The 25,809-nt window shown below is 44.3% G+C and overlaps 1 protein-coding gene across 3 annotated transcripts in view; it reads right to left on the bottom strand.

Annotated features, from left to right (window-relative positions):
- Window positions 1–25,809, bottom strand: part of PLXNA4 (plexin A4) — a 422,599-nt gene that overhangs the window by 114,153 nt on the left and 282,637 nt on the right. The window contains exon 5 of one of the 3 annotated variants that reach the window (XM_079150156.1): window positions 17,215–23,870. The exons of the other annotated variants lie outside the window; for them this stretch is intronic. Within the exon in view, the coding sequence (XP_079006282.1) occupies window positions 23,715–23,870 (156 nt within the window). The 3' untranslated portion in view covers window positions 17,215–23,714. Of the gene's footprint in view, window positions 1–17,214; window positions 23,871–25,809 lie in introns of those variants that run through there. 3 annotated transcript variants of the gene reach the window in all.

Raw genomic sequence — 25,809 nt, 5'->3', positions numbered from 1 at the left:
TACACAACCCACTTGCCCCCAGCTTTCCCCATGAATGACCTGACCGCAGACTAGGTTTGGCTCTAGGGAGCAAACGCCTTGGAGACCTAAGGGTGATGTGTCCTTGCTCTGGAATCTCACAGTCTAACAGGTGCAAAGCTGCTGAGCTCAGACGCAGGGTGGAGAAGGACTTCGAAATAACATCAGAGAGCTGGACACAGCTTCGCAATTTAGGAGGCAATTTCACAGTCGTGATTGCACATGACCTCCACCACAACATGGCCAGGTAGCCAGGTCAGGGAAGACAGCCTCTATTTTACAGATGAGGACACAGGTTGGAAGAGGTTAAGTGACCTGCCCAAGATCATGCAGCTGGTGAGTGGCAGGGGCAGGACTATAACAGGGTATCTTGTCCATGACCAACAACTACTCCCAGGCATGGTGCAGCCTCCCTGCTCCCCCAAACCCCCTCTCTCACAAGGGACAAGTGGCTCCTTCATGACAAGCTGCCAGCCACTGTGCAAATCATTTGCAGAGCAAGAGGCTTCAAAACGCCATGAGCGTTGACATAGGCAGAGCCGGGGTTAGAGAAGCCCGGTGCAAATCTATCTTATAATGGCTCCTTGGCTGGTGTGTTTCCCTGGCAAGCTCTGTCTCCATTTATAGGACACATTTCTCCAAATAAAGCTCCATCTTCTGCAGCTGGGCAGGATTCTAGGCAATGGCTGAGACGATATCACCCGGGCAGGAGCCTTTAGGGAATGGCGTGCCTGACTTTTTGAGACTTTACCAATTTTGGAATTGTTCTGCTGGCTCTGGGGGCAGCAGACTTCACAGCTGGCCTGCGTCCTGGGCCAGCTGCTGCCCAAAGCTTGGTAGAGCATGCACATTCCTTCTTGCACTCAGGAGTAGAGTCTGGGGACATGAAGCAGCCAGAGTCCACAGGTAAGCCAGCTCCTCTGGATTACCTTAACTGTGCACTGCTCCCAGCATGCGCAGAGTGAGATGTGAAGGGACTGCTGGGGTGGCCTTCCCAGCTGTGCAGAGGAATGCCCCGGATCCTGCAGGCTCCATAGATGGAGGATGGGGGAGCGGGGGGGCAGCCTGGCTTTCTGGGCTGTTTGCCCTGGTCCTTCCAGCTCAGCTTCCTAAACTTAGGGATAATTCAGCCAAACCCAGGACACTGAAAGATGTTTGGCCATGACGGACTTTAATAAAATCAGTTCTTTGGGATGCAGGGTGTAGGTGGAAGAGTTGGTGAGAAGGGTCCTCACACAGGCAGAGCTGCCCGCCCTCACATCTGGTTCAGGTGGACTGAACCAACCCTGGAGAGGGTGTCCCTGTCCCCCTAGCTGCTCTGCCTACTTTTCCTCCAGGAGCAGGGATATGAAATACTGCCAACCCAGCAGCTGGCACGTGGGTGAAAGGAGGCTGCAAGCCAGCTGAGGGTGGCAGGTGACCCACCACAGGGCAGGAAAGGTGGCTGTGTTCACCTCACAGCCCTTGTTTGATTTCCCTTCTTGTCCTTCTCAGAAATCAGACATCACCCGGGGGACGGCGCTCACTCCTCATTTGGCACAAGTGGACTGGCGTCCGGCTGTTTCTGGGAGCAGAGCCAGGGGGCAGGAGGGAGAGTCCTGTGTCCCCGGCGACCCCAAGAGCAGGGCATGCTGCCCGACAGCCTCTGCCCTTCAGCAGCCTTTTCTCCTCTCTGCTCCTCCTTGTCCCCTGTGACCAATCTCCTGGTGACGCTCATATGCAAGAGTCTGTGCTGAAGTTGAGACTTTTGGGGATGCTTGGAAAAACAGCCCACACTTGTCCAGACAACAAGGAAGACATGGGAAGAAAACGAGAGAGAGAGAGAGAGAGAGAGAGAGAGAGAGAGAGAGAGAGAGAGAGAGAGAGAGAGAGAGAGAGACAGAGAGCTGTACAAGTCTAGACTAAGAATCCTGGATTCGGGTGAGAACTTAAGGCCACCTCATGCAAACATTCATTGCAGCCATTTATACAATATGTTTGCAGGTTCCACTGATTTGAAGGAAAACAAGAACGGGACACATCTTTAACTATGATCAGATGTGACATACGAGGGAGCTCTGTGCAGCACTAACAGTACTGATCTGCACTGTTGCCCTAATTTGTTGCTTGTGTGCACGGTAATCTACTCATAATTTGAGACACAAAGGATGGTGCTTGCCTTATATTTCATGGTGACTTAGCTCCTAACAAGGTCCCTCCATCATCACCAGCACATAGATATTGAGCCTCATAGGAATCAGGGCATGGATTGGACACCCAGAATAAGGTGCAGACCCCAAGGTCTAGACCCACTGAAGCCCTTGGACCTCTCGGGTCTTCTCCCTGCGGTGGGTGGTGGTCCAGCTAGGCTGGTGAAAACCAAACTAGAGCCACACACAGGCATGTACAGCAGCTTGGATCATACACGTGCACACTTAAAGCAACCGAGATCCTTCATTAGGTGAATGGGTCAATAAACTGGTAGATCTAGATGGTGGAAAATTATTTAGCACTAAAAAGAGACGAGCTATCAAGTTAAGAAAGGACCAGGAGGAATCATCAGCATGTATCACTAAGTGAAAGAAGGCATTCTAAACAGACTCCATGGCATGGGATTTTAACTATATGACCCGGCAGAAGTAAAACTATGGAGACAGTAGCAAGATCAGTGGTTGCCAGGGGTTACAGGGAAGAGAAGAATGAATAGGCAGGGCACAGAGGACTTTTAGGGCAGTGACACCATCCTGTATGATATCATGGTGAGGAATCCATATCGCTATGCACTGTCCCAACCCAGAGAACCTAGGACACCAAGAGTGAACCCCAAGGTAACCTGTGACTCTTGATGGTAGTGACATGTCACTGCTGGCTCATGATTGTAGAAAGTGTGCCACTCTGGTGGGCCATACTGAGAACAAGGAAGGACATGGGGGCCTGGGGGTCTAAGGGAATTCTCTCTGCTCAGATTTGCTGTGAAACTAAAGCTGCTCTTAAGAAATAATCTTAAAAGCGGTAGGTTAGGAAAAGAGACAAGAACCCATCCTTCCAGGGTTTTTAGTGACTGTGTCCACCTTCATGTGTCCCTCCTGGCTCACTCATACAGGCTAAAATACAATGTGCCCCCGGGGACACAGGGGAGGTAGAGGCAGTACTGCTCCTAGGACCCCTGGGACACTGCGCTTGCTGAGGGGCCTGGTATGGAGACCAAGGGGAGGACTCAGAGTGCCGTGGCCCACTCCCTGTGGTGGGTCTAACAGAGACTGCTCAGTGCACACTGGCAATGGGCATGGTTTCCTCTCTCCCTCACTGCCTCTCCTGCAGGGAATGGTTACCCACTGTCTGTGCACACAGGGTGATGCTTGTGACACCAGCCGGCAGGTGTGCCCAGGTGTGTGTGTTGGTGAACACAAAACACACCCACACCATCTATAAACCCACATCTGCCGCTCTGTGTCACTGATCCCACCTGGTAAGTCACACTGGGCTGGACACACTGCAGCCCCAGGCATCTCCACAGCCTGCATCAGAGCCCCGCAGGGGCTGCCACTAACCAGCCGGAACCTAGGCTCCAGGCACTGGACTATGAGGTGAGGGTCAGATAGGCACAGTCAAAGAAAAGCTAACCACTACTGGTCAGCCAAGAGCTGGCTCCTAAAGGAAGAGATCCAGGTGGTGCCTCTGAACACAGCCTCTGGGTGGCAGTAGCCTTGCCCTAGCACAGAGGAAAATGACCAGAAGTCAGCCCCAACCCATCCTCTTGATGAAGCGTTCTTGTGCAGTGAACAACCTGCACAATGGTATAGTGTGGGTCTGTGATCATCTGCACATTCAATCCCAGGGAAACAAGTGTATCTTAGGGATCCAGGAGAACCAAATCCAGTTCCAGCTCTGCCTTACCTCACCATCTGAGGCTGGTCAAATACATCAACCTATCAGGGCTGCTGTTTTCTCACCTGTAAAATGAGAGGTCCCTTCTGGCTCTAACAATCTAAGATATATGGGAAATTGAGAGCCTATTTCTCTTCTTTCCCCTAGATTTTTCCCTTTTCCTTTCTTGAACTTGACCTGGCCCTTCATGACGAGGTTAACACCAAAAATCAATTTTAATTATAAAAATCCGTTTACTGTATCAATAAATCATTTGGTGCCTGGCTTTGATTGTGGGAAGAAGGTTACTCCTGGAGGTGGGCTCATAAGTCACCCTCTCCCTCCGTCTCGCTGCTCTGGGGCTGCCACGCTCCCTGCTCCCTGCTCCCATATTCATCTCCGTCATTAGGCTGTGGATTATTAATGATGCCCTGGCTGATGGATGGGAGCCCAGATGCTCTGAAACACACTGGGACTGGTTGTGACTTGGTTTCCAGAGGACCCCTTGGCAGGAGACCCTGCTGGGTCTCTTCCCTCCTTTCCAGGGGTGGGGGATGGGACAAGGTAGGGGGTAGTACTATCCTTCCCAGTAGCTCCAAGGCCAAGGGTATGACAGAGCCAAATGGGAAGAACCTAGGCTGCTTGGCAGGAGACAGTTTCATGTTCTATGCTTATCAGGTCACCCTGGCAGCTGGTCTGAAATAAATGAACTGATCAATTAATATTGCTGTTGGGGTTGTTCCTTACGTGCTCCAAGGAGAGAGGTACCATCTGCTTCAGATGGCCATTCAGGGGCAAGGGTGGGGTCCTCTGCTGGCTCAAGCTCCATGTCATACCTGGACAGGGAGGCAGAGATGCTGAGTCTCAGGGGGTGAAACAGCAGGGGCTGCTGGGTGATGGAGGACACCTGTCATGTGACTCCTGGACGAGGGTCAGGGTGCAGGTTGATACACTTTACATGGCATTGCAGCTGAGACTCGGATGCAGGCATGGGAGGCAGGCAGTAGGGAGGGCCTGGACAACTGGCTCCCTTCTTTGGTGGGTGGGAGGTCACTTCCTTTTCAAGCCCCCAGTGCTCTCAGTCAAGCCCTGAGGTGGACGAATGTCCATGCAGCCTGCCCAGGACCATGGACGAAATCACATGCCCAGATGGGTCAGGAGCTAAGCCTCTCCCCTGGGGGTTGAGCATTTCCTGACCTTCCCTGCATACGTCTATTTTAGGAGACATGAAGAGGGGAAGCTTTGTGGAAGGAAGTCAGTGTGGCTGACCTACCACCAGTTGGATGAGGGCCACAGGAGCTTTTGGAAAGGGACTGCAGGGCTGGCCAGTGAAGTATGTCCTGGTCATCTGAATTCACTGCCATCCTGATTGGGGTTTACCAGGAGTCGGGCACCTACAGCATTTTTAATGGACCAGGCCAACAGCCCGGGGGGACCATTGCCAATGCACAGGCTCCAGGGGGGCGCCTACTGTTGGAGAGGTACATGCCTGTAGGCAAGTTCCTTGGTGTTTCTGAGCTCAGATTCTTCACTGTGAAATGGGGATAGTGATCCCTACCTTGGCTACTATGAGAAGGTCCCAGCAGCGCTTCCTTGGACCACTACTCCTCACTAGCATCTCTTCCAGGAGATGGAAAGGGGACACCACGCAAAACATATAAATGGCCATTTGCTTGCAACGCCTTCATGGCAGAGGAGAGCAAAAGTAACACTCCAAAGTGAGATTTAGAATTGTTTATGGAATCACTGCAGAGGCATGGAACTTGAAATCAAAAGACCTGGACCTGCCTGCCACATATCCATGGTGTGACTTTTGAGAAGTCATTTATCCTTTCTCATCTGATCCTGGTGCCAACTGCAAGGAGCTGCTGAGCAGGTTCAGTACATATTGTGTGAAAAAGCACTTGGGAAATACCAAGTCCAAGCTTCATTTCATTTGCTACCACTGTCCTATTAGCAAAGGTAATTTAGAGTTTGCCTATGTCCAGTCTTCTAGGGAACATAAATTATAGTTGCTATCAGCTTCTTGATTCAAGTCTTTCACTGCCTCTTCAGTTAAAGCACCAGAAGAAAAATCATTCTTCATTTTTTTAAATCCGCTCATCATCATTTCAGATATCCAGCTACAATAAGACATAAGGCAGGAAGCAAGAACACCATAGAAAAGAAAAGAATGTGCAGGAAGAAGAAAACAAAACTAAACCTAGTGATAGACCTCAAAGCTGAAGATTTGGCTTGATTAAACTGACAGTTCAGATATTTGTGGTCATTGTTATAAGGAAGACTTGTCCCAGTGAGCTTGACCCCTCCTTTTTCTGTAGCAGGTCCTAAAATGACTTCTATCTTTAGGGACACTCAGCCTGCTGAGCCCAGGGATTATGGAGCAATGACTGTTTTGTGTGGGTCCTGAGCAGCAGCAGCAAATGCTTCAGTCTAGATCTGGGTTTGTACTTGAATTTCCCTAACTTGGACCTCATTTATTCTTTTTGCAAAAGAATCACATGCCCTCTGCTTGGGCTGCTTATTGGGGACATTTAAGGTAGGCAGTGTTTGTTTTTGCAGTCCCTCTTCTTCTTCTGCTGCACATGAGGGCTCCAACCACTTGAAACACTGGCCCTGCCAGGTTCTAAGTGGCCCTGAGTCCCTATTACCTGCTCATGGGGTGCCATCTGGCTATAAGAAATACCCAGTCTGTCCCTTTTTGATGCCAGTAGAACAATTAGATCCCAGAAATAGATAAAACAGCAAGCTTTTAAACAATGTTGTTTGACACTTGATTGTGGCAAGCCACTGCAGGCTGGAGAGGCAGCTGGGGTAATGGAAGGAGCCCTGGAGAGACTTGGGTTTGAGTCAGACAGGTTAATTCCATGCTTTGAAAAAATAAAGTTTTGCTTATCAATTCTCAGCATTTGTTGGGTGAAGTTCTCAGGTATATTGACCAGGTCAAGGAACAGCATCTTCATAATCAAAGAGAAACTTTTGGAGCCATCATTCATTCTTGAATGGCCAATTGGCACAATGAAATAATTAAGAATAGGGTAGCAATGTGCAGGGTGCTATGTAGGAAGAATCAGGAGGCAGAAAAAGAGTAATACACAAGGATTGGGGTCATTTTCAGTCCTGGGCAAAGAACTGGGCCAGGAATAGGGCAGACAGGATCAGCAGGGCCCTCCCTCGCAGTTATGGGTCTCTGACCTCAGACTTACATGACCCATAGCCAGGGGGAAATATGCAGTCCCGGGAGGTAGAAAGGTGGACCTGGACAGTCCTTGAAGAACAGGACAGAGCACAGCTGCAAGCACTCTACCCATGATCCTGCTACCACACACATGGGCATTCACTGCTGGGCCATCAGTTAGAAGCCAGCAGTTGGAGAAGGACAGTGGGCCAGAGGAACCTGGGAAATCCATGGGGCCCAGGACCACACCCTTTGTCGTAAAGAACATGGTTAATGGGGATGTGAAGAAGTCCTTTCTGCAGTATGGAAAGGATTGAGGGGAGAGTAAGGAAAAATGGTTTGAAAAAGTAAACATTTTGAACAATTCAGAGGCTAGAAAGACTTATCCCAGAACCCTGAAAAAGAAAAAAAAAAAACAGACTTGACCCAGTATCACTGTGGGGTTCATCAGACCTCAAATGCCACAGCAATGCCCTGCTGTGTGCACTGGGTTGATATCAAGCTGGATCCAGCTCCAAGGAGAGAGAAACTTGGGGTGAGTATGTATGGGGGTTGGGCTTTCAAATCCTGCCATAGCCAGTTATCACAACTATGTCCATTTCTCCAGCCTGGCAGCCAGAGCCAAAGACTGTGCATTTGAAATCTTCAAGCTTTGCAAACATTACCGTGAAGTTGAAAGTTCCTGGTGCCTTTTGATTAAACATAGTGTAAGGTAATGACTGTTTTACTTCTCATTCTTTTTGCCCCCTTCAAATGACTGATTATTGTCTGACATTGGAGCCCCATTTGCTCTTATTAAATTAACAAGCCTACAAAACTCTTAATGAATCGTAACTCTTCAGCTGTTTACACACAATAGCAGCCTTAGTGTTCTTTTCCCTTTCATCTCTCTGAGTGAAATGTCTCACTTTCCCAGGTATGTGCTTGTGTTTAGAGGGCTGCATTTTGGGAAATCAGGTTCTGATTTCTAGTCCACCTGAAGCCACAGTTGCTTGCAGAGACACAAGGACCTGGAACCTTGGGGGTTCCTTTGCCAAGTTGCCTACAGTTCTGCATAAGCGTCGACCTGCAGGCCGTACCACGTCATTTCTATTTCTCTTGCAAGAATGCCCTGGCAACTTTGATGCATTTGAGAAGACATTACTAGGGTGTCTATGGTCATCCAATAGACTCTCTTGCCTTTTGGAACAACCTAACTGGGCTGCCATGGGCAAAACTGTATACAGGCCACGCTGCTTGCTAGGCAGTTGTGAGCTTATGGGGTGGGCATCCTGGAAACCCATCTCCTCTGGATATTTTCATCTTTTCCAAGGCCATCCTCATCTACAGGCAGACCATCTAGACAGGTTCCAGTGGCGATCTTTAGTTTTGTGAATGCTGGGAATTCCTGAAACCATAATAGGGTTTGGGGTCCAGTGAGTAACATTGCCACCTGAGTTGGGAGTATCCAGGGGCAAATGCTGCATTGGCTCTTGCCCCATGAGTTAGGAAAAATAGCCAGATGGCTGGGCAGCCCTGAGCAAACTTCCATTGTCAGTTCACCTTGGGGTGGGCCATGTCCCAGTGTGTCTACAGCATGATGAAGACAAAGAGAACAGCCCAAGGGAGACACTTTCCTCTCTGGCTGCCAACCACTGCCAAGCCTTGGACAACCAACCACACAGTCTCAAAACCTGGTGTCCTGCACACATGTGAATGGGGCGAGGGGTAGAGCTGGCTCTGAGTCCTCACCCCAAGAGCAACTGGTCTTTGCCCACTACATCTCTCAGCTCTCCTGAGTCTAGACACACACATGCTCTAAATATTCTGGCAAAGGCTGTCCAGGGTGGTCCACCTGCTCTTAGGTTACTTGGTGGAGTTAGGAGCTACCTTACAGTCCTGGGGAGCATCATGCCATCATACCATGATCAGGTTCCCTCATATCTAGAACTCTGCTGCTGGTTTGTTGTCTGACAAGGGATCTCAGATCTCCAACCTTCAGAATGGGGAAAATGGCTCTTTATAGCTTCAGCTGGTCCTCTGTGTTCACAGGTTCCACATCCACAGATTCAACCCACATCAGACTGAAAATATTAAAAAAGAACTGCATCTTTACTGAACTTGTGCAGACTTCTTTCCTTGGCCATTATTCCCTAAAAACATAGTATAACAACTATTTACATTATATTCGATGTATTTACATCATATAGAGACAATTTCAAGTATACAGGAGAATGTTCATAGATTATATGCAAATACTGCATCATTTTATAAAGGGGTTTGAGCATCTGCAGATTTGGGTATCCACTGGGACTTCTGAAACCAATCTCTAGGGATACTGGGGATGACTGTATCTAGAAAACAAATACATGTTGTAGAACAAATAGCACCTTAACACAGAAGGAGGCTGCTGCAAATTCTTGCTATAATCAGGCAAAGGAAAAAACCTTCAGGGATTTTGCCTGTGTCTGAAACTGGAATCCAGTCTTCTGTCTCCTAACTACTCTCAGCAGCATGATTCAGGCCCTCAAGAGTTAACTCCATCTGACTCTGAGGCACAGACTACCACCCAGAACAAGGAGCCAGACAATGGAGAATCCTGCCAGAACTGTATTGATTGGCTTGCTTGATTAGTTGGTTAATTGAATATCACTGCTTTCTAATATAATTAAAACAAGATAAATACTGGGGCTTTGTCCCGTAAGCAAGTGCCATTAGTGATCATGGTGCACGCTCTGATTAAAAATGCAATCGACAGGGAGGATAATTTATGAACTTGCCAGTCTCTAGTGCCACTTCATGGTCTGTGGGGCTTGAGCTATGATATGGCTGGCATGGAACTCCCTAACCTGCTGTGATTGCTCTGCTTTCTTGGGAAAGGAATTTATTCTATAGGGAACTGGGTGGGATGGCCTCTCTTTGCAGGCAAAGCCACTTTGTATTTGCCCCCCAGATCTTATGTAACCTAATGGAGAGGGAAACACACAGCACCAGGAGACCACTGTGACCATGTCCCCCTCTGCCCCACGTCTCTCAATCCCTAATATAACCCTGACTCCCAGCCTGCCCTCTGTAACCTCTGTCCTGTCCTCATCCAGCTTTTTTTAATTTTTATTTTTTTATTTATTCTAATTAGTTGTACATGACAGTAGCATGCATTTATGCATTTGATAGATCATACAAAAAATGGAGTGTAATCTCTCATTTTTCAGATTATACGTATTATAGGATCACATCGGTCATGCAGTCATATATGAACAGCTTTATCATGAGTCTGAAAGTATGTTTGCATCACTAATCCCATCATGAAATACTTAGGAATAATTAGCGAAGCAAGTCAAGGATGGCTAGCAGGAGAAGCCTGAGACTCTTCCCAGGGGCTGAAGAGACCACCCTACTAGGTTGCTGTTTTAGTAAGCTTTTTTGGTTGCTGTGACCAAAGGACCTGGCAAAGAAAAATTTTATGGAGGAAAAGCTTATTTTGGGCCTCACGGTTTCAGAGGTCTCAGCCCATAGACAGTGACTCCATTTCCTGGGGCTGAAGATGAGGCAGAACATCATGGCAGAAGAGTATGGTGGAGAAAAGTAGCTAGGATACAGCACCAGGAAGTAGAGAGAGACAGACTCTGCTCACCAGAGATAAAATACATACCCCAAAGCCATGCCCCCCAATGACCACCTCCTCCAGTCACACCCCACTTGCCTACAGTCACCAGTCAGTTAGTCCCTATCAGGGAATTAACACACTGATTGGATTAAAGCTCTCACAACCCGATCGTTTCACCTCCAAATAATTTGGGGGGAGACCTCACATCTGAGCCATAATAGCTGCTAAGAGAAATAGCTCGCTGTCTCATTCTTTTGCCTCATTGCACAATGCAGGTGCCTGTGGGGTAAGCCACTCTCACTCAACCTTACAGATAGCTGGTTCCTCCAGGAGAAGAGGCTGCCAGATGCAGTGGGGGACAGGTCCCAACCCTCTTCTCTTCCATGTCATAAGCTGCATCCTCAGTCAACTGAGGCATGTTTTTGGCATGTCAGCTGCTGGTCTTCCTGGTGAGTATGTGTCAGGGAATAAGAGTATCACACTACCTTGCCTGAGTCCCTCTTATTGGTGTCTCAACCATCCCTACCTATAGCACAGGGGAGTAATTATGCCTTTAGTACAGGTGGAACATTAGTTGGTACCTGGGTACCTTCAAGGAAGGTGCTCTACACATCTGAGATATTGTTGATCTGTGAATTTATGTTCTTAATTTTTGGAATGTGTCCAGATGTGCGACTGGTAAGTAAACGTTACAGACCCAAAGGGTGTTCATGTTCTATGCATGGTTCCTAGAGCAGAGTGGACCACTACTTTGCTCTGCTTCCCAATTTGGGGAGTGTTTGGGGTTAGATGTGTGTGTAAACCTAGTAGAACCTGAAGGTGCAGATGTAGCCCCACTACAGAAATAACAAAAAGCTGACCCAGTGTAGAGCCTCCAACACTTTTTTGTAGCTTTCTGCCAAGAAAGGGCATTTTTTTTTTTTTTTTTTGCCAACTACTGCCCTTTCCAAAACCTGTCCCCCTGGTGGCTTTAGTTTATCTTTATTTTTTCTGAGAGAGTGGCTTCATTTCGCTGTCCTTTTCCCTGAGAGGCAGCCAGGTTTGGATGAACAGGGACACACTGCTGGGATGTCTGATAGTTCTATCACCAGAGAGAAGAGAAAGGAATGAGGCAAATAGGGAGGCCAGCAGAGGGTAGTGGGAGCTCCTCTTAGCACATTATGGGGAGTCAGTGCTGAGGTCCCTACTTTTAATGTGAAATCACAAAGAAACGTGCTTGAGGGGTTGACAGGAATAATCGAGAACACCAGCATGCTCAGAATCCATTCTGTTCACTCTCAGGTTTCTAAGAGCTGAACTCATCTTCCTAAATACTTATTTAGAGAGAAACACAATGTATAAAGAGATATGTGTATACAGAGAAATAAGGAACTATCCCCATCTATAATTTTATTTTTACCTTGCCATAAAATAAATGCTTATTAATTTCCATATCACATACAGAGGGAGCTGCGAATGTGAATTTCTTTCTTGAGTAATTGCTGTGCCTGTGACTCCTTAAGCTATATGTACCATGGAGATGGTTTCCAAATAAGAACCTGGAGAGAGGCACAGATTCACAGATGATAGCTAAAAATGCCTAGAAATTACAGACTGATTGAGGTCAGCAAGAAACAAGTTATTCAATATATCCCCTGGGGGCTAGAGCCAGACTTTTCCCCATGATTCCAAAAAATTACCTGGCAGTTTCATTAGGGTGAAAGGCAGTGCAGACTCATAAACAGAGGGAGCAGAGGTTGTAGTTTAAAATTGAGACGGACTTGTCGACCAAACACTGAGAAAGGATGGCATTTAATGGTCTGTGCTGGCTCATTAAAGAAGTTACTCAAAAGTATGTGATAGAGGAATGGGAATAAGAAGGGGTTTAATTGCAATATTTGACACTGTATATATGCCTACTTTGTGGGAAAATTCTGAAAATCAGTACTTCTAAGAAAACCTTATATCCATACAGAATCATTTCTGATGCAGGGAGCTGTCCTCAAACTCTGGTGCTGAAATACAGAACCACAGTATTTTATCATTTGAAGTACCTCCACAATATGAACTAACGTTTTCTCCTGGGTCTGAATGGAGTTGCTGCTCAATCATCCATGACCAATTTAAGGCTAAATGAGTACTTGTCCGACCACTAGAGAATTAAGGGGGACATTTTTTGAATCTTTTCATTGTGGTGTAGCTGACTAGTGCCCACTTGTATCTGGTTTTCCTTTCCCTCCTCAGTACATAGAAACAGAACTCCCCCACCCTCTTGTAGTTCAGTGACCTCATGGCTGGTCTGGACAGTGGGCTGGGATTGGAAGTGATGTGCATAGCTGCTCCACCAAACCATGAAAGAACCAGGAGTGACTCTCTAGCTATCTCTTTCCCCTGCAGTAATAAAAATATAGACCATGTTTGAAGGCACAGAGGCACAAGAGGGACTCAGCCTGGATCCCCAAGCTCCCACCTGAAAAGGATCATTCCCAGAGAGTTGTAGAGACCACAGTAAAATTTGAGTGAAAGAGAAATAAAATGTTATGTGCTTAAAGTCCCTAAAAATTTGAAGCTTATATTCTACATTTTCCCATCTTGATTGATATACTAGGTTACTCCTCATCTTTATGCCCCCAAAACAAGGCCATCACAGTAAAACCTTATGTTGCTACCAAAGATATCAAATAAGCCTATAGAGATGAATGAAGTTTTATTCACTTGGTGGAGAGGAAATATTCCTGAAATGCCTCAATGATGATCTCTTGTACATTGGTTTGTTTAGAAATTCTATGAAAGAAATGTTTCCAGAAGTTGAGTGTCTATTTGCCATAAAGGTCCATTTCTGTTTCCCCCCTTTAAAATGGTCAAAGAGTCCATGTTGGACTTGTGATAGTGAGAGAACTACCCTGTATGAAGGAACCAAGTTGAGGTCAACATCACAGTCATGAAATGATGAATATAACCACCAAACTGACCAAAGTAGATGAGAACTGAATGAAGACCATGGAATTTGGTTCAGAAGAGGTCACAAGTTACCTTTATAACAGAGTAATTTCATTGGAGAAGTCAAATTGTTGAGGGTTGAAGAAAGAAAGGAGAAAAATAGACAGCCTAAACCACAGACTCAAAAGTATTAGGTAGTAAAGGAAATTAACAAGCCTGTAGTTAAAGTACAAAACAAACCAAACAAACAAACAAAAAAACCCCATAGAACTTGAATGTGATTGAAGATAGAGGTGAAACAACCAGACAACAGGAAGAAATAGAGAAGAAGACTAAAGATGTGGACAGAAGACCCTTCTATATTTAAAGGGGGTAGGATTCAGAGCACAGGTGGAAGACACTTGTAACAAAGAGTGGGGGACCTACACATTTCGAAAGACTCTCCTACTACATTTCTTATTTGAATGAGTGACACCATCGTGTAACCAAGTTTTAATAACCAGGAACTCCAGGAACCCTCCTGAGCTCCCTTATCTCCTGTTATCACCAAGGCTACTTAACCTCTGAAGTACCTCTTAAACCTATGCCTTTGTTGCCATTCCTACAACCTGAAATTAGGTCTTTAATTCTGATGGAACCATCATAATTATGACTTTATTCTTTACCAGCTGGTTGACCTTAAGTAAACTACAAAACTTTCAGTTTCTCATCTGCAAAATGGAAATAAAAATAACACTTTTTCTGTGCTGCTGTGAAGATGAAATTAAATAAGTGCCTGGCATAGTGATCACAAAAAACTTTTAACTTTTTACCTTAACTCTGGATTTCCGTTTTTTATTTGTTTACTATATTACTACCAGAATGATCTGTTTAATATTCAAGTCACTCAATGTTTCATCCTGACTTAAATCAAGTCAATGAATCTCTATTGTTCATGGAGTAAAGTCCAGAGAGTTTGTTAGCTTGGCACTTGGTACACATCATATTGTAATTCTTGCCCAACACTTCAGCCTTCGCCAGTCTATTGTTCCAGCTGATGTTCCAACACCAAATTCCTTGCGGCTTCCCTAAAGACATCATAATATTTCAAAGTCATCCTTGACTTTGCCATGCTGTCTCTCCTGCCAGGAATATCCCTTTTCTTTATGGTTCCCGAAGCAAACTCATATTCACCCTTGAAAACCAATGCACACATGATCTTCTTCATGACTGCCTACTTCAGGCTGCCTCTTTAAAATGTACTAACTTCTGTTGTCACACTTACATCACTGTATTGTCATTTGTGCACTTACAGGCTGATTTTTAATAATTGTAAACTTTTTGAATGATGGACTGTTTAATTTGACTAACTCCTTGCCTAGACCAGTATCTCATACTTGGTAGGCACTCATCAAATGTTTGGTAAGTGAATAATGGAATGAATGCTTTGCCTGCACAAAATCCTCATTAAGAAATCAAGCGATGTGCAGGGTGGCAGAGAGTAAGACCCACCCTGTTCTGTTTTGGATATGAGGTATCCCTAAAATTTTCTGTGATAATGCAGGAATGTGCAAGAGTTAAAGGTTAGATTATGACTTGTAACCTGAGCAGTGAGTTAATCCATTTGATGGATTAAAATTTGAAGGACTAACTGGGTGGTAACTCTAGGCAGGTGGTACATAAATTGAGGAAGTAGGTCATTGGGGGTGTGACTTTGGGGTTCATATTTTGTCCCTGGCTCCTGAATCCCTCTGCATCCTGGCTGTCATGAGCTGAACAACTTTCCTCCACCACACCCTACTGCCATGATGTTCTGCCTTGCCTTGGGTCCAGAGCTATGGACTCAGCCAGCCATGGACTGAATCTCTGAAATCCTAAGCCCAAAATAAACTTTGCCTCTTCTAAGTTGTTCAGGTCAGGTGTTTTGGTGAAAAGCGGACTAACACAAACCTTAAACACTCTATATCTTTATGGAGCAGAAATTATCTGCTATAAGCAATTCAGTTTCCGGAACAAAGAACCAGGCTTTAGAGCTAAAGGACTGGAGGGGCTTTAAGCAGCAACTGGTGCCCAGAAGTCCCACCTGTGGAACATCAGGTTGCCAAAGAGCCCTTTGTCTTCTGCATCCCTGTAGAGATGCATGATGAACTGTGACTTTCTGAGTACTTGAAAAATATTTACTCAGGCTGCCAAAGTAGGCTCCACAAAAATTAGGCAAGGGAAGCTAAAATAAACCCGAACTATCATTAGAAAAGAAGAGTTTCCCTTTTATTTTCAGAAGTGGCTGTTATTTGTGGTTAAAATATTTTAATTAATGAGCAATCACTTTTATGGAATTCAAAAGCCTGCCAAGGATGTATTCAACTTACAGATAAGTGTCCTCAGAGTGCTGCATGTGAAGACATCAGGGCCTCTGGTTGACCCCACCGATAAGTTTCCAGTAGTTATTCCAGGGATCACTTTGGAGCTTGCTCAGGTGGAAATGTCTATCAGGGAGCAGTATAACTATGAAACTTGATCAGCCTGATTATCCATCTATGAGTCTACCTGTCACAGTGATGGTACAGAGGCAGCACAGCATAGTGGCTAAGAGTATAGACTGTTGGGATTGAATCCATCTTAATCTCTTATGAACTGTGCAACTTTGGGAAGGCTGCTTAACTTCTCTATGCCTTGGTCTCCTATTCTGTAAGATGGGCCCTAAACTCGCCACAGATGGAGAAAATATTTGCAAATCACATATCTTAACTCTCAAAACTCAACAATAAGAAAACAAAAAAATCTGATTTTAAGAAAAATAAGGACAAAAGACTAGAACAAACACTTCATCAAAGAAGATATATAGATGGCAAATAACCACATAAAAAGACATTTACTAATGTCATTAGTCATTAGGAAAATGTAAATTAGAACTAGATGAGCTATCCCTACATTTCTGTGTGAATAGCTAAAAAAAAATCTGCTAATACCAAGAGTTGGCGAGGATGAGAAACAACTGGAAATCTCATACATTGCTGGTAAAAATGCAAAATGTAACTAAATTTGAAAAGGTTGCTCATTTCTTTTGCTGTGACTAGGGAACCCTGCTCTTAGGTATTTATCCAAGAGAAATGTAAACACTCAAAAATCTGCATGGGAGTGTTGATAGGAGCTTTATTTACAATCACCCCATGCTGGTAACAACCCAAAAGTTATTCAACTGCTGAAGGAGTAAACTGAGGTACACCCATATCATAGACCACAACTCAGCCATAAAAAGGCACCACAACACAGATGCATTGGGTTGAGTAGAAGAAGTTGAACTATATAGTTATGATTCTAGAAAAGGCAAAACTCTATTAACAGAATGCAGATCAGTGATTTCCAGGAGCTGGAGACCGGGGGAGAAGAACAATTGCACAGGGCATGAGGGAACCGTTCGGGGTGATAAAAATGTCTTGGCCAGAACTGCAGAGGTGATTACCCTCTTGTACCCACTTTTTCCATTTCAATATCTATTTTTTGAGCTAATTTTAGACTTAAAAGTTGCATAAACCATACAGAAAGTTCCCATATCCCCTTTACCCAGACCCCCACTTCACATACATAACCACAATCCATGATCAAAGCCAGGAAATAATTAACCCTGACACAATACCATGACCTACCCTCTAGGTCCTATTCTTTTATTTTTATTTATCTATTTATATTTTGGTACCAGGGATTGAACCTAGGGGCACTTAAACACTGAGCCACATCCCCAGCCCTTTTTATTTTTTATTTTGAAACGGGGTCTTGCTAAGTTGCTTAGGGCCTCATTAAGTTGCTGAGGCCGGCTTTGGACTTGCAGTCCTCCTGCCTCAGCCTCCTCAGCTGCTGGGATCACAGGTGTGTGCCACTGGGCCTGCATCTAGGCCTGATGCTGATTTTCCCCATTCTGCTACTTCATTTCCTATTCTTTCCTGAGGTCCCATGTTCTCTACAGTTGCTGTACCTCCTTAGTACAAACTGCTTTCCCAAAGGCCCTACATCTTTCATTGTCTCTGTGACTGTAGCATTTTTCATAAGTATAGGTCAGTTATTTTGTGGTATACCTCTCAATTTGGGTTTATCTGAGGTTTTGAATGCATGGAATGAGTTTATGTACTTTTGGCGAGAATATCGTAGAGGTTATCATATCCTCCTTGGTGCTTCTTATCAAGGAGTTCTTGATGTTGACAGGTAATTTGGTTCACAGATGGCTAAGGTGGTTTCTGCCAGGTTTCTCCACTGTAAAGTTTCTAATTTTCTCTTTGTAGTCAATAAATATGCTGGGTAAATGCATTGACACCATGCAAATATACTTTCTCCTTAAACTGTTGCCCACTAATTTTCATACGTAGTAGTAGATCTGTACAACAATTACTGTGATGTGATTTGAATTTCCTTTGTTCTACATTTGAAATTTTTGATTTTTGAAAAACAATTAAGGACTTTTATTTTGAAATACAGATTGAATATCCATTATCCCAAGTGATTGGGACTAGAAGTGTTGATGAAGTTTGGATTTTTTTTTTTATTTTGGAATATTTGCATATACATAATGAGATAATAATGATCAGTGATTTCCAGGAGCTGGAGATAGGGGGAGAAGAATATCTCGTTATCAAGGAATTCAGCTGTAAACATGAAATTCATTTATGTTTCATAGACACTTTATCACATACCCTGAGTTTTATATTATATTCTTAATAATTCTATGCATGAAACAAAGTTTCCACTTGTGCCATTATGTTGACACTTAAAAAGGTTTGTATTTTGGATTTTCAGATTAGGAAAGTTCCATCCGTATAGTTACAGTTATATTTATATAGTCAGAGTTAGTTGCAAACATAGAACAAAGAGGCCACATATACCCACCACCCTGTTTTCTCTGTGGTGACAACTTTTGAGAATATGCCATAATATTGAAAGAAACAAAGAAACACTGGTGCACAATCTGGGTATAGTTCTATTTCATTTCATCGCATGTCCACCTTCATGTAACCTCCACTGCCGTCGAGATATGGAACAATTCCATCACCACCACATAGCTGTGCACTCAAAATCAGCGATGATGTGAAACTTACGCTTTCATAAACCTGACAAAGACAACAAAATCCACCAAAACTCTGCCAGGAAACATCAAGCTCCGGATAACTACCACCTCTGGCTACTGTGACTGTGCTACCTCAGAGCAAAAGTCTCCTGTGCTGGGGTGCCAATGCTTAGGCCCTCAAGGACGGTCAGTGCAGGCAATAGACAAAACTGGGTAAGGAGTCTCCTTGCACACGGCTCCCAGGCTCATGCTATACTGGATGGATTGGCTCAAAAGTGAGTCACCAACACCTGGGACCAGCGCTGCTCTGGCACTATCGGAGCGATGCTCAAAAGCCATCCCCTACACATCAGTGGGGACTTTCTTTTGCTCCTGTTTTCTCTCTCCACAGTGACCATCCTGTTGTCATCAACTATCCCAAGTGTATCCTGCCTCAGGGCTTTTGCACCTGCTATTCTCTCTGCCTACAACGTCCTCACAGATATCCATTAGCCAGCTCCCATGTCATTCCAAGAGCTTCCGGGGCCATGTGGTTAACCTCTGCCCCCAATCCTTAGTATCAGTTTCTGTCACATGGCTCCATTTTATTTCCATTATAGCACACGTTATAGTTTGGATCTGGAATGACTCTGCCCAAAACTCAGGTGTTGAAGGCTTGGTCCCCAGTGCTGAAATATTCAGAGGTAGAGCATGAGGATTCTGATCTCATGAATGGATTAATTCACTGACGGGCTCATAACTGAAAGGACTATTAAGAGGTGTGGAGACTATAGGAGGTGGGGCCTAGTTGGAGGAAAATGGTCACCCAGAGCATGTCTTGGAAGGGAACCTTGTCCCTGGACCCTTCTCTTTCCTCTTCTCTCCCTTTATACTGCCTGGCTGCCATGAAGTGAACAGCTTTCCTCGGCCTCACCCTTCAGCCATGATGTTTCTGCCTGATCATAGGCCTAAAAGCAATGGATCTGCTGACCATGCACTGGAACCCCTGAAACGAGGAGCCAAAATAAACCTCTTCTCCTTTAAATTATTATTCCCAGGTTTTTCCACTGTGACAGAAAGTTGGCTAACACAGCAGGTATCACGAGAGGAAACCGTCTTAGTCATTTATTCTTGGCTTGTTGACTGTCTACCCCAGGTCGGCTCCAGGTTACAAGCTACATGGATGCATGAGCATTACTGGCTCTATCTACTGCTGTGACCCCTCTACTCCTCAACATGGGTGGGAGTGGGGAATTTCTAGAAGGGATTCTGTACCCAGGAGGGCTTCCCTGCCACCTCCCTTCCCATTTTCTCTCCTTTTCCACTTTCAACTCTACTGTCCCCTTCCCATTCCAACACAGATCCACTGGGATTAAAAACAAAGAATGTAACAACACTGGCGGAGACACAAACAAATCCAGACTCCCTCCTACTCTCTCCCAGTCTTCTCTGCAAGACTCTTCCCTCCCCTCCCTCCTGTTGGCTGGCTGGCTGCCTGTCCTTGACGGGTGCTTGCAGGAGGAATGCCCAGAAAGGAGAACTTGTTTATTCATGAACTGCATTTAAGCCAATAGTGAAGGTTTCCCAGGAAATCCAGAGGCTTCTCGCTGTTCCCACTCTTGCTCTTTGCTCCACTTCCACGGATGTTACCCTGGATGTTGTCACGTCTGTGGAATGGCATGTATCTCTGCCATTCGTTCTACACATTTCCAGGGGAAAAGGGATTGAGAGGAAGAAAATACTGATTATTTATCAAGGAAAAGTCATTTCTCCTCTTTCCAAACAGCTGGGTGGATTTTCTAAACTCATTTCTGCCCTAGAAATGGGACTGCTGCTTCTGAAATGGCCCTCTGTGTTGGGGTGGGCTCTGCTTTTATGGCCAGTAGGTAATAGCATGTTCTGATTTATGAATTGGCATCTGGGGGAGGTGCTAAGCCCCTGGATGGGTTCATCGGGAGAAAACAGTCATATAAATATTCCTGTCATATGAAATTATTGTTCTCATTTTGATTAAAATGTGTGTGTGTGTATGTGTGTGTGTGTGTGTGTGTGTGTGTGTGTGTGTGTGTGTGTGTATTGGGATTTAGGAGCTTTTAGTGGGAAAGCAGAAAGAGGTCCCATTTTCCTACAAAGCAAAAATGCAGATACTGTCCAGAAACAGCAACTTGATTAGAAGACAATCAGCAGATGGTTTAATTTGGGGTTGCGGGGGATAGTCCTTGGTATTTTGACTTAAAGTCAAATCCAAGGTTTTGGACTAAGGACAGATGGAGGGAATTTGATCTCATAAGTTTGGTCCAGACTCCATTTAGGATTATTTTTTTAACTGGTTAAGAAAAAAAATCATTTCATGTAAGTTTGTTCCATCTTCCCCAAATCACTGTGTTGATTCATTCAAATGCACCTAATGTTTTGGGGAATTTGCAAGGTCAAAATCACCATGCAGGTCCCATAGGGGCTGCAAGAGAAACAGGGCCCAGTCTCTGTCCCGCAGGAGCACAAAGCCTGGAGAATGTGTGTGAGGATGTCCCTGAAGCCTGCACAGGATTTCCCTGGGGAGATCAGACATAAGCAGACAGATAGCAGGACCAAATCAGGGGTTTAGGAGGGAGGTCACATACCATGCAGCTGCCTAGAAAGTGGGAACTGTTGGCAGCTTTGCTTTACATGTTTGAGATATTTTTCTGCAATAAACATGTAACCTCCCTGAAGACAAGAAGCCTGCCCTTGACCTTGGGGATTAACACATACTAGTTCAGGAGAAAGCATAGTCCTTTCAATTAAAGGTCAGATAGTTCATACTTTAGAGTCTGCAGAGGTCACAGGGTCTCTGTCTCAACTACAACTCTGTGATTGTGATAAAAATAGTCATAGACCACATGTAAATGAATGGGGATGACCAGGTTCTAATAAAACTTGATTTACTTTTATTTTAAAACAGGTGGCCAATCAGATTTGAACTGTAGCTTGCCATCCCTTCTTGTAGATGAACAGGAGTATATCACTGAATAACAAGTGTTTCTCACTTTTAAAGGCTATCAAACATGACCTGACAAAGTAAATAAATGGAAAACATGTTTCAAGAGTTATTTCCTATGCATAAAGATCTCCAAGATACATGTAGCATACAATCTAGTCTAAAAACACATACATGAACATATATAGTAGCACAAAGAGTACTTATCCCTTACATGCAACCTGAATTTTGGAATATTCTGCAGTCTGCAAGATGTTAAGTAGACACTATTTTTTTTTCTAAGCACCAGACTCCAGATGGAAATAAAGGAAAGGAATCTCTCCTCTCATTTCAAGTCTAGGAGTGATAGCCAAGGTCTGGGAGGCAGGATTCTCCTGGTGGATGTGGTTGGGGGGGACAGGAGCCAGTGCAGGCTGTTGAGCTGTCTCAACCAGTATATCTACCCATGAGGCTTCTGTTCATTACTCTAATTTATTTCTTTGTTTTCATGGCAGAATAAACTCCAAATTCCAGGGGTCAACTAAGTGCCTGCCACCCACCCATGTGTGACCAAAAAACCCCTTGGTGTCATTAGTCAATGCCAACTAGTTAATAATGACCAGCCTCTTTACTAATGGCCCGAGGCAGGGGTCCTTGGGGCAGCAAAGGCTCTGGGAAGGAGACTGCATGGGGACGATGGTTTGCAGGATGCACTTCTGCTGGCCAGTTTCAAGGGCATATTCCCCCATGCCCAGCCCCTTAGAAAGGTAGTAATTAGTTTTTTTCCCTTCGATGCACATGGTGAATGCAGCAGGATTTGGCATTTGGAGAACCATTGGGGTCTGTCCCTCTCATCTTGACTTGCCTTGGGTTTATAACTAAGAAATAAGAAGCTTGCAAGGCAGTTCGGGGGCTGTGCTCAGTTACCACAGAGAGAAAAGAAACTTTTAAGAGTCGGGGCTTCCAGCAAGGAGAAGCCACTGAAAGCAAAGCTGACCAGGACTCGGCTGGCCCTGCACCCTGTACAGCAAAGGGTCTCTTGCAAACTGCAGGCAGTGAGCACAACCACTAAGTAGTAAGCTCCTAAAGGGCACAGAGCTTGCTCTGTGCATTTTTGGATGTTCCCAGCATGGAAACTATACACAGAATCACAGAGACAAAGGTTTCTTAGCCTGCATGATGCACTGTGATCCTATAGACAATGCCTTCCAGCCGATGCACACTGTGATGAACCAGAGTCTTGTTCCCACATTGGTCTTTTGGACAAGTGGAGTAGCCAGAAATTGCCTAGAGATGAGAGTTCCCCAGAGCCTGGTCCCCTCTGGTCATAAGTGGACATCCCTCACCCCAGTGAGCTGTACACATACCTTTATTTAATGTATCAAATGTAGAAACAGGTTGGAAAGAATTGATCTGGTTCACAAGCGAGAAAATCAAGACTCAGGAGTCAAGACCTCACAAAAGACAAGGCCTTGAATCCAGATGGCTTGACTCTGTCCTAGACCTTCTCAGCTACCCCACAGCTACCAACTAACCAGTCAACAAAGAACCACTGAAGCTGGATTGTTGAAATTGAGAAATCACTTGAATAGAAACTAGCAGAAGGACAGATGATGACATTAGCACAGCTTGAAAGGTGAACTGGCTGCCCAAAGCAGAAGTCAGGGTATTGCCAGCACGTGCCAGTCCTTCCCCTGGACCAGCGCTTCCATTCTGACCAGGTCTCTGCCTAGAGGTATATCTTACATCACAGCCCAGCACACACCCACATGGAGTAGCACAAGTGGTACTTACCCTGGCACGTCTGATGGACACTGTCCTATTCGATTTTATTTTATTTCATTTAAAACAAAATTCTGGTCATGACCCTTTAAATTGATTTCGTGACCCACTAAATTGATTTCTTGACCCGCTAATGTGTCATGACCAGCAGTTTGAAAAACAGTGGCCTGACCCTATTCCAGCTCCGCCCCCTCCTCAGAGACAGGGAGAATGGAAGGCAAATCTCAGACAAGAGACTCAGAGATTGAGATGAAAGTGCAGAGGAAGGGACGAGGGAAAAGGTGGGGCACGGGAAAGAATAGGAATGAAATGAGAAGAAAGGAATGCAGGAAATGGGAAACATAATGAGAAAAGGCCAACAGCAGACGCAGGTCCGGGAAACGCTCCTCCAGCTCCACCGGCATCCTGGCCACGTTTATGTGAGACTCTCCCAGTGTGAACAGGCAGACTGTGCTAACGCTGTCTGCTTGTCTGGAGATTTCTTATCTGTCAGCACCATCTCAAGGCCCTTATGGTTGCTCCCAGAGAGGATCCTCCATGGGTTGTTCAGGGATCTGGGCTCTAGAAAGATCTAGAAAATAGTGGGTAAATTACCCAGAATTAAAGAAGCTGACAATACTTTCTCCACTCGCTCTGACGTGTGGGGACTCTGTGACTTCTGAGTGGAGTCTGGGCTGACCATGGACTTTTTGCATGTGAGGTGTCCTTTTCCGTTGTGACAGCCATTATAGATGAAGTTTTGGTGCAAAGGGGACAGATTTAGAAAGAAACAGGAACATGAGAATCAGAGATTTACATAAGATTAATTTTTAAAAAAGCTGCAAGTTTACAGACTCCATAAGTCAAATTTCTCTAAATGGCTTTAACTACACATTCCATAGTAAAAATATTTTGAACATGTACCTACAATGCACACATATTTATTGATTAAGAATATATGGGGGTAGGAATGATAGTAGCGTGAAATAGACATTATTACCTCATGTACATATATAACTACATTACTGATATGATCCTATGATATGTACAATCAGAAAAATGAGAGATTACATTCATTTATGTATGATCTAGCAAAATGCATAAATACATTCTTCTGTCAAGTACCTCTAATTAGAATAAATAGAAAACAAACAAAAAAATAAAAAAGAATATACATTACATTCACTAGCATATCACACTATTAAAATGTATAGAAATTTAGGAAAGAAGTGAGCTAAAAGATAAAATGACACCTTAGTTTTTATTTATTTTATTAATGAGTAATACAAAACAGTTCACTATCCAACAAAATTATTGTTAATACTGATAAGACTGTTAAGATTGGCTTCGTTTTTTTTTTTTAAAAACAGGTTGTTTTTAGCCCTCAGTGATATGTGATTCTAAGGTCCAGGGTTTGGTTTATTTCCATAACTTGCTTTAGTGACTGTCATAATGGAAAAGGACACCTCACAGGCAAAAAGTCGGTTGTCTCATGAACCACTTAAGACTGTTGAAATTGAGTTTAGTGGTTTCCATCTTCTCTGATGTCAACCAGTTGTTCTTAAAACTAATTAAAAGATGCTGAATTTTATTTATTTATTGTTTTTAACAAATGGGTCAAAACTCTCTGAAAGTCTTCATTTGGAAGGTTTTCAAGCAGGTAGAGGATCTTGCTCTTAAGTTTTATGATTTCTTTTTTTTTTATACCAAGGATTGAACCCAGGGGCCCTTAACCACTGAGCCGTATCTCCACCTCATTTTTGTATTTTATTTAGAGACAGGGTCTCACTGAGTTGCTGAGGCCGACTTTGAACTTGCAGTCTTCCTGTCTCAGCCTCCTGAGTCACTGCAACCCACGACCTGACAGTTATGTAATTTTTTAGATATGAATTCTTAAGTGTCACACTTGTTATCAGCAACAAAATAACATAATGGTAAAAGTATTTCCAAGCATCCTTTTCCCCAAAAATGGTTTCTCTATGCCATAAATTCTTATCCAAAAGTACTTTCTTGTCTATTGCTAACATTGCTACCTTTATATCAAAGGGAAAGATTGTTTATTTTTCGAAGTACCAGGGAAGTGGTGTGCTCTGACAGCTGGATGTCAAAACTGCAGAGGTCAACAAATGTGGAACATTTTGGTTCTTTTAAAAGAAAAACGTTTCATCTTGTTTCCATAAGCAGCAAACGTTTCTGTTGTACAAGAAAGTTTCACAGCCACTTCCGCATTGTTGTGAAGTATAATAAGGATGCTATTTAAAGGGTGGCTTTAACAATGTTGATAAGGTCTTTCATACATAAATCTCAAATTTGTTGTAACACTGTGAAACTGAATCATGCAGTAAGGATGCCAGTGTCAACCTCTCCAGAGTGTGGAATTCCCAAGCACCACCATGCCTTCTTTTTAAATTATTTTTAGTTGTTCTAATTAGTTATACAGATAGCAGAATGCATTGCTATTCATTGTACGTGAATGGAGCACAACCATTCATTTCTCTGGTGGTACATGATGTAAAGTCACACCATTTGAG

This window comes from Sciurus vulgaris (genome assembly GCF_902686455.1).
Source record: "Sciurus vulgaris genome assembly, chromosome: 8".
Taxonomy (NCBI): Eukaryota; Metazoa; Chordata; class Mammalia; order Rodentia; family Sciuridae; genus Sciurus; species Sciurus vulgaris.
The sequence above is the reverse complement of the archived record's forward strand: the minus strand, read 5'-3'. Positions and strand labels throughout refer to the sequence as shown.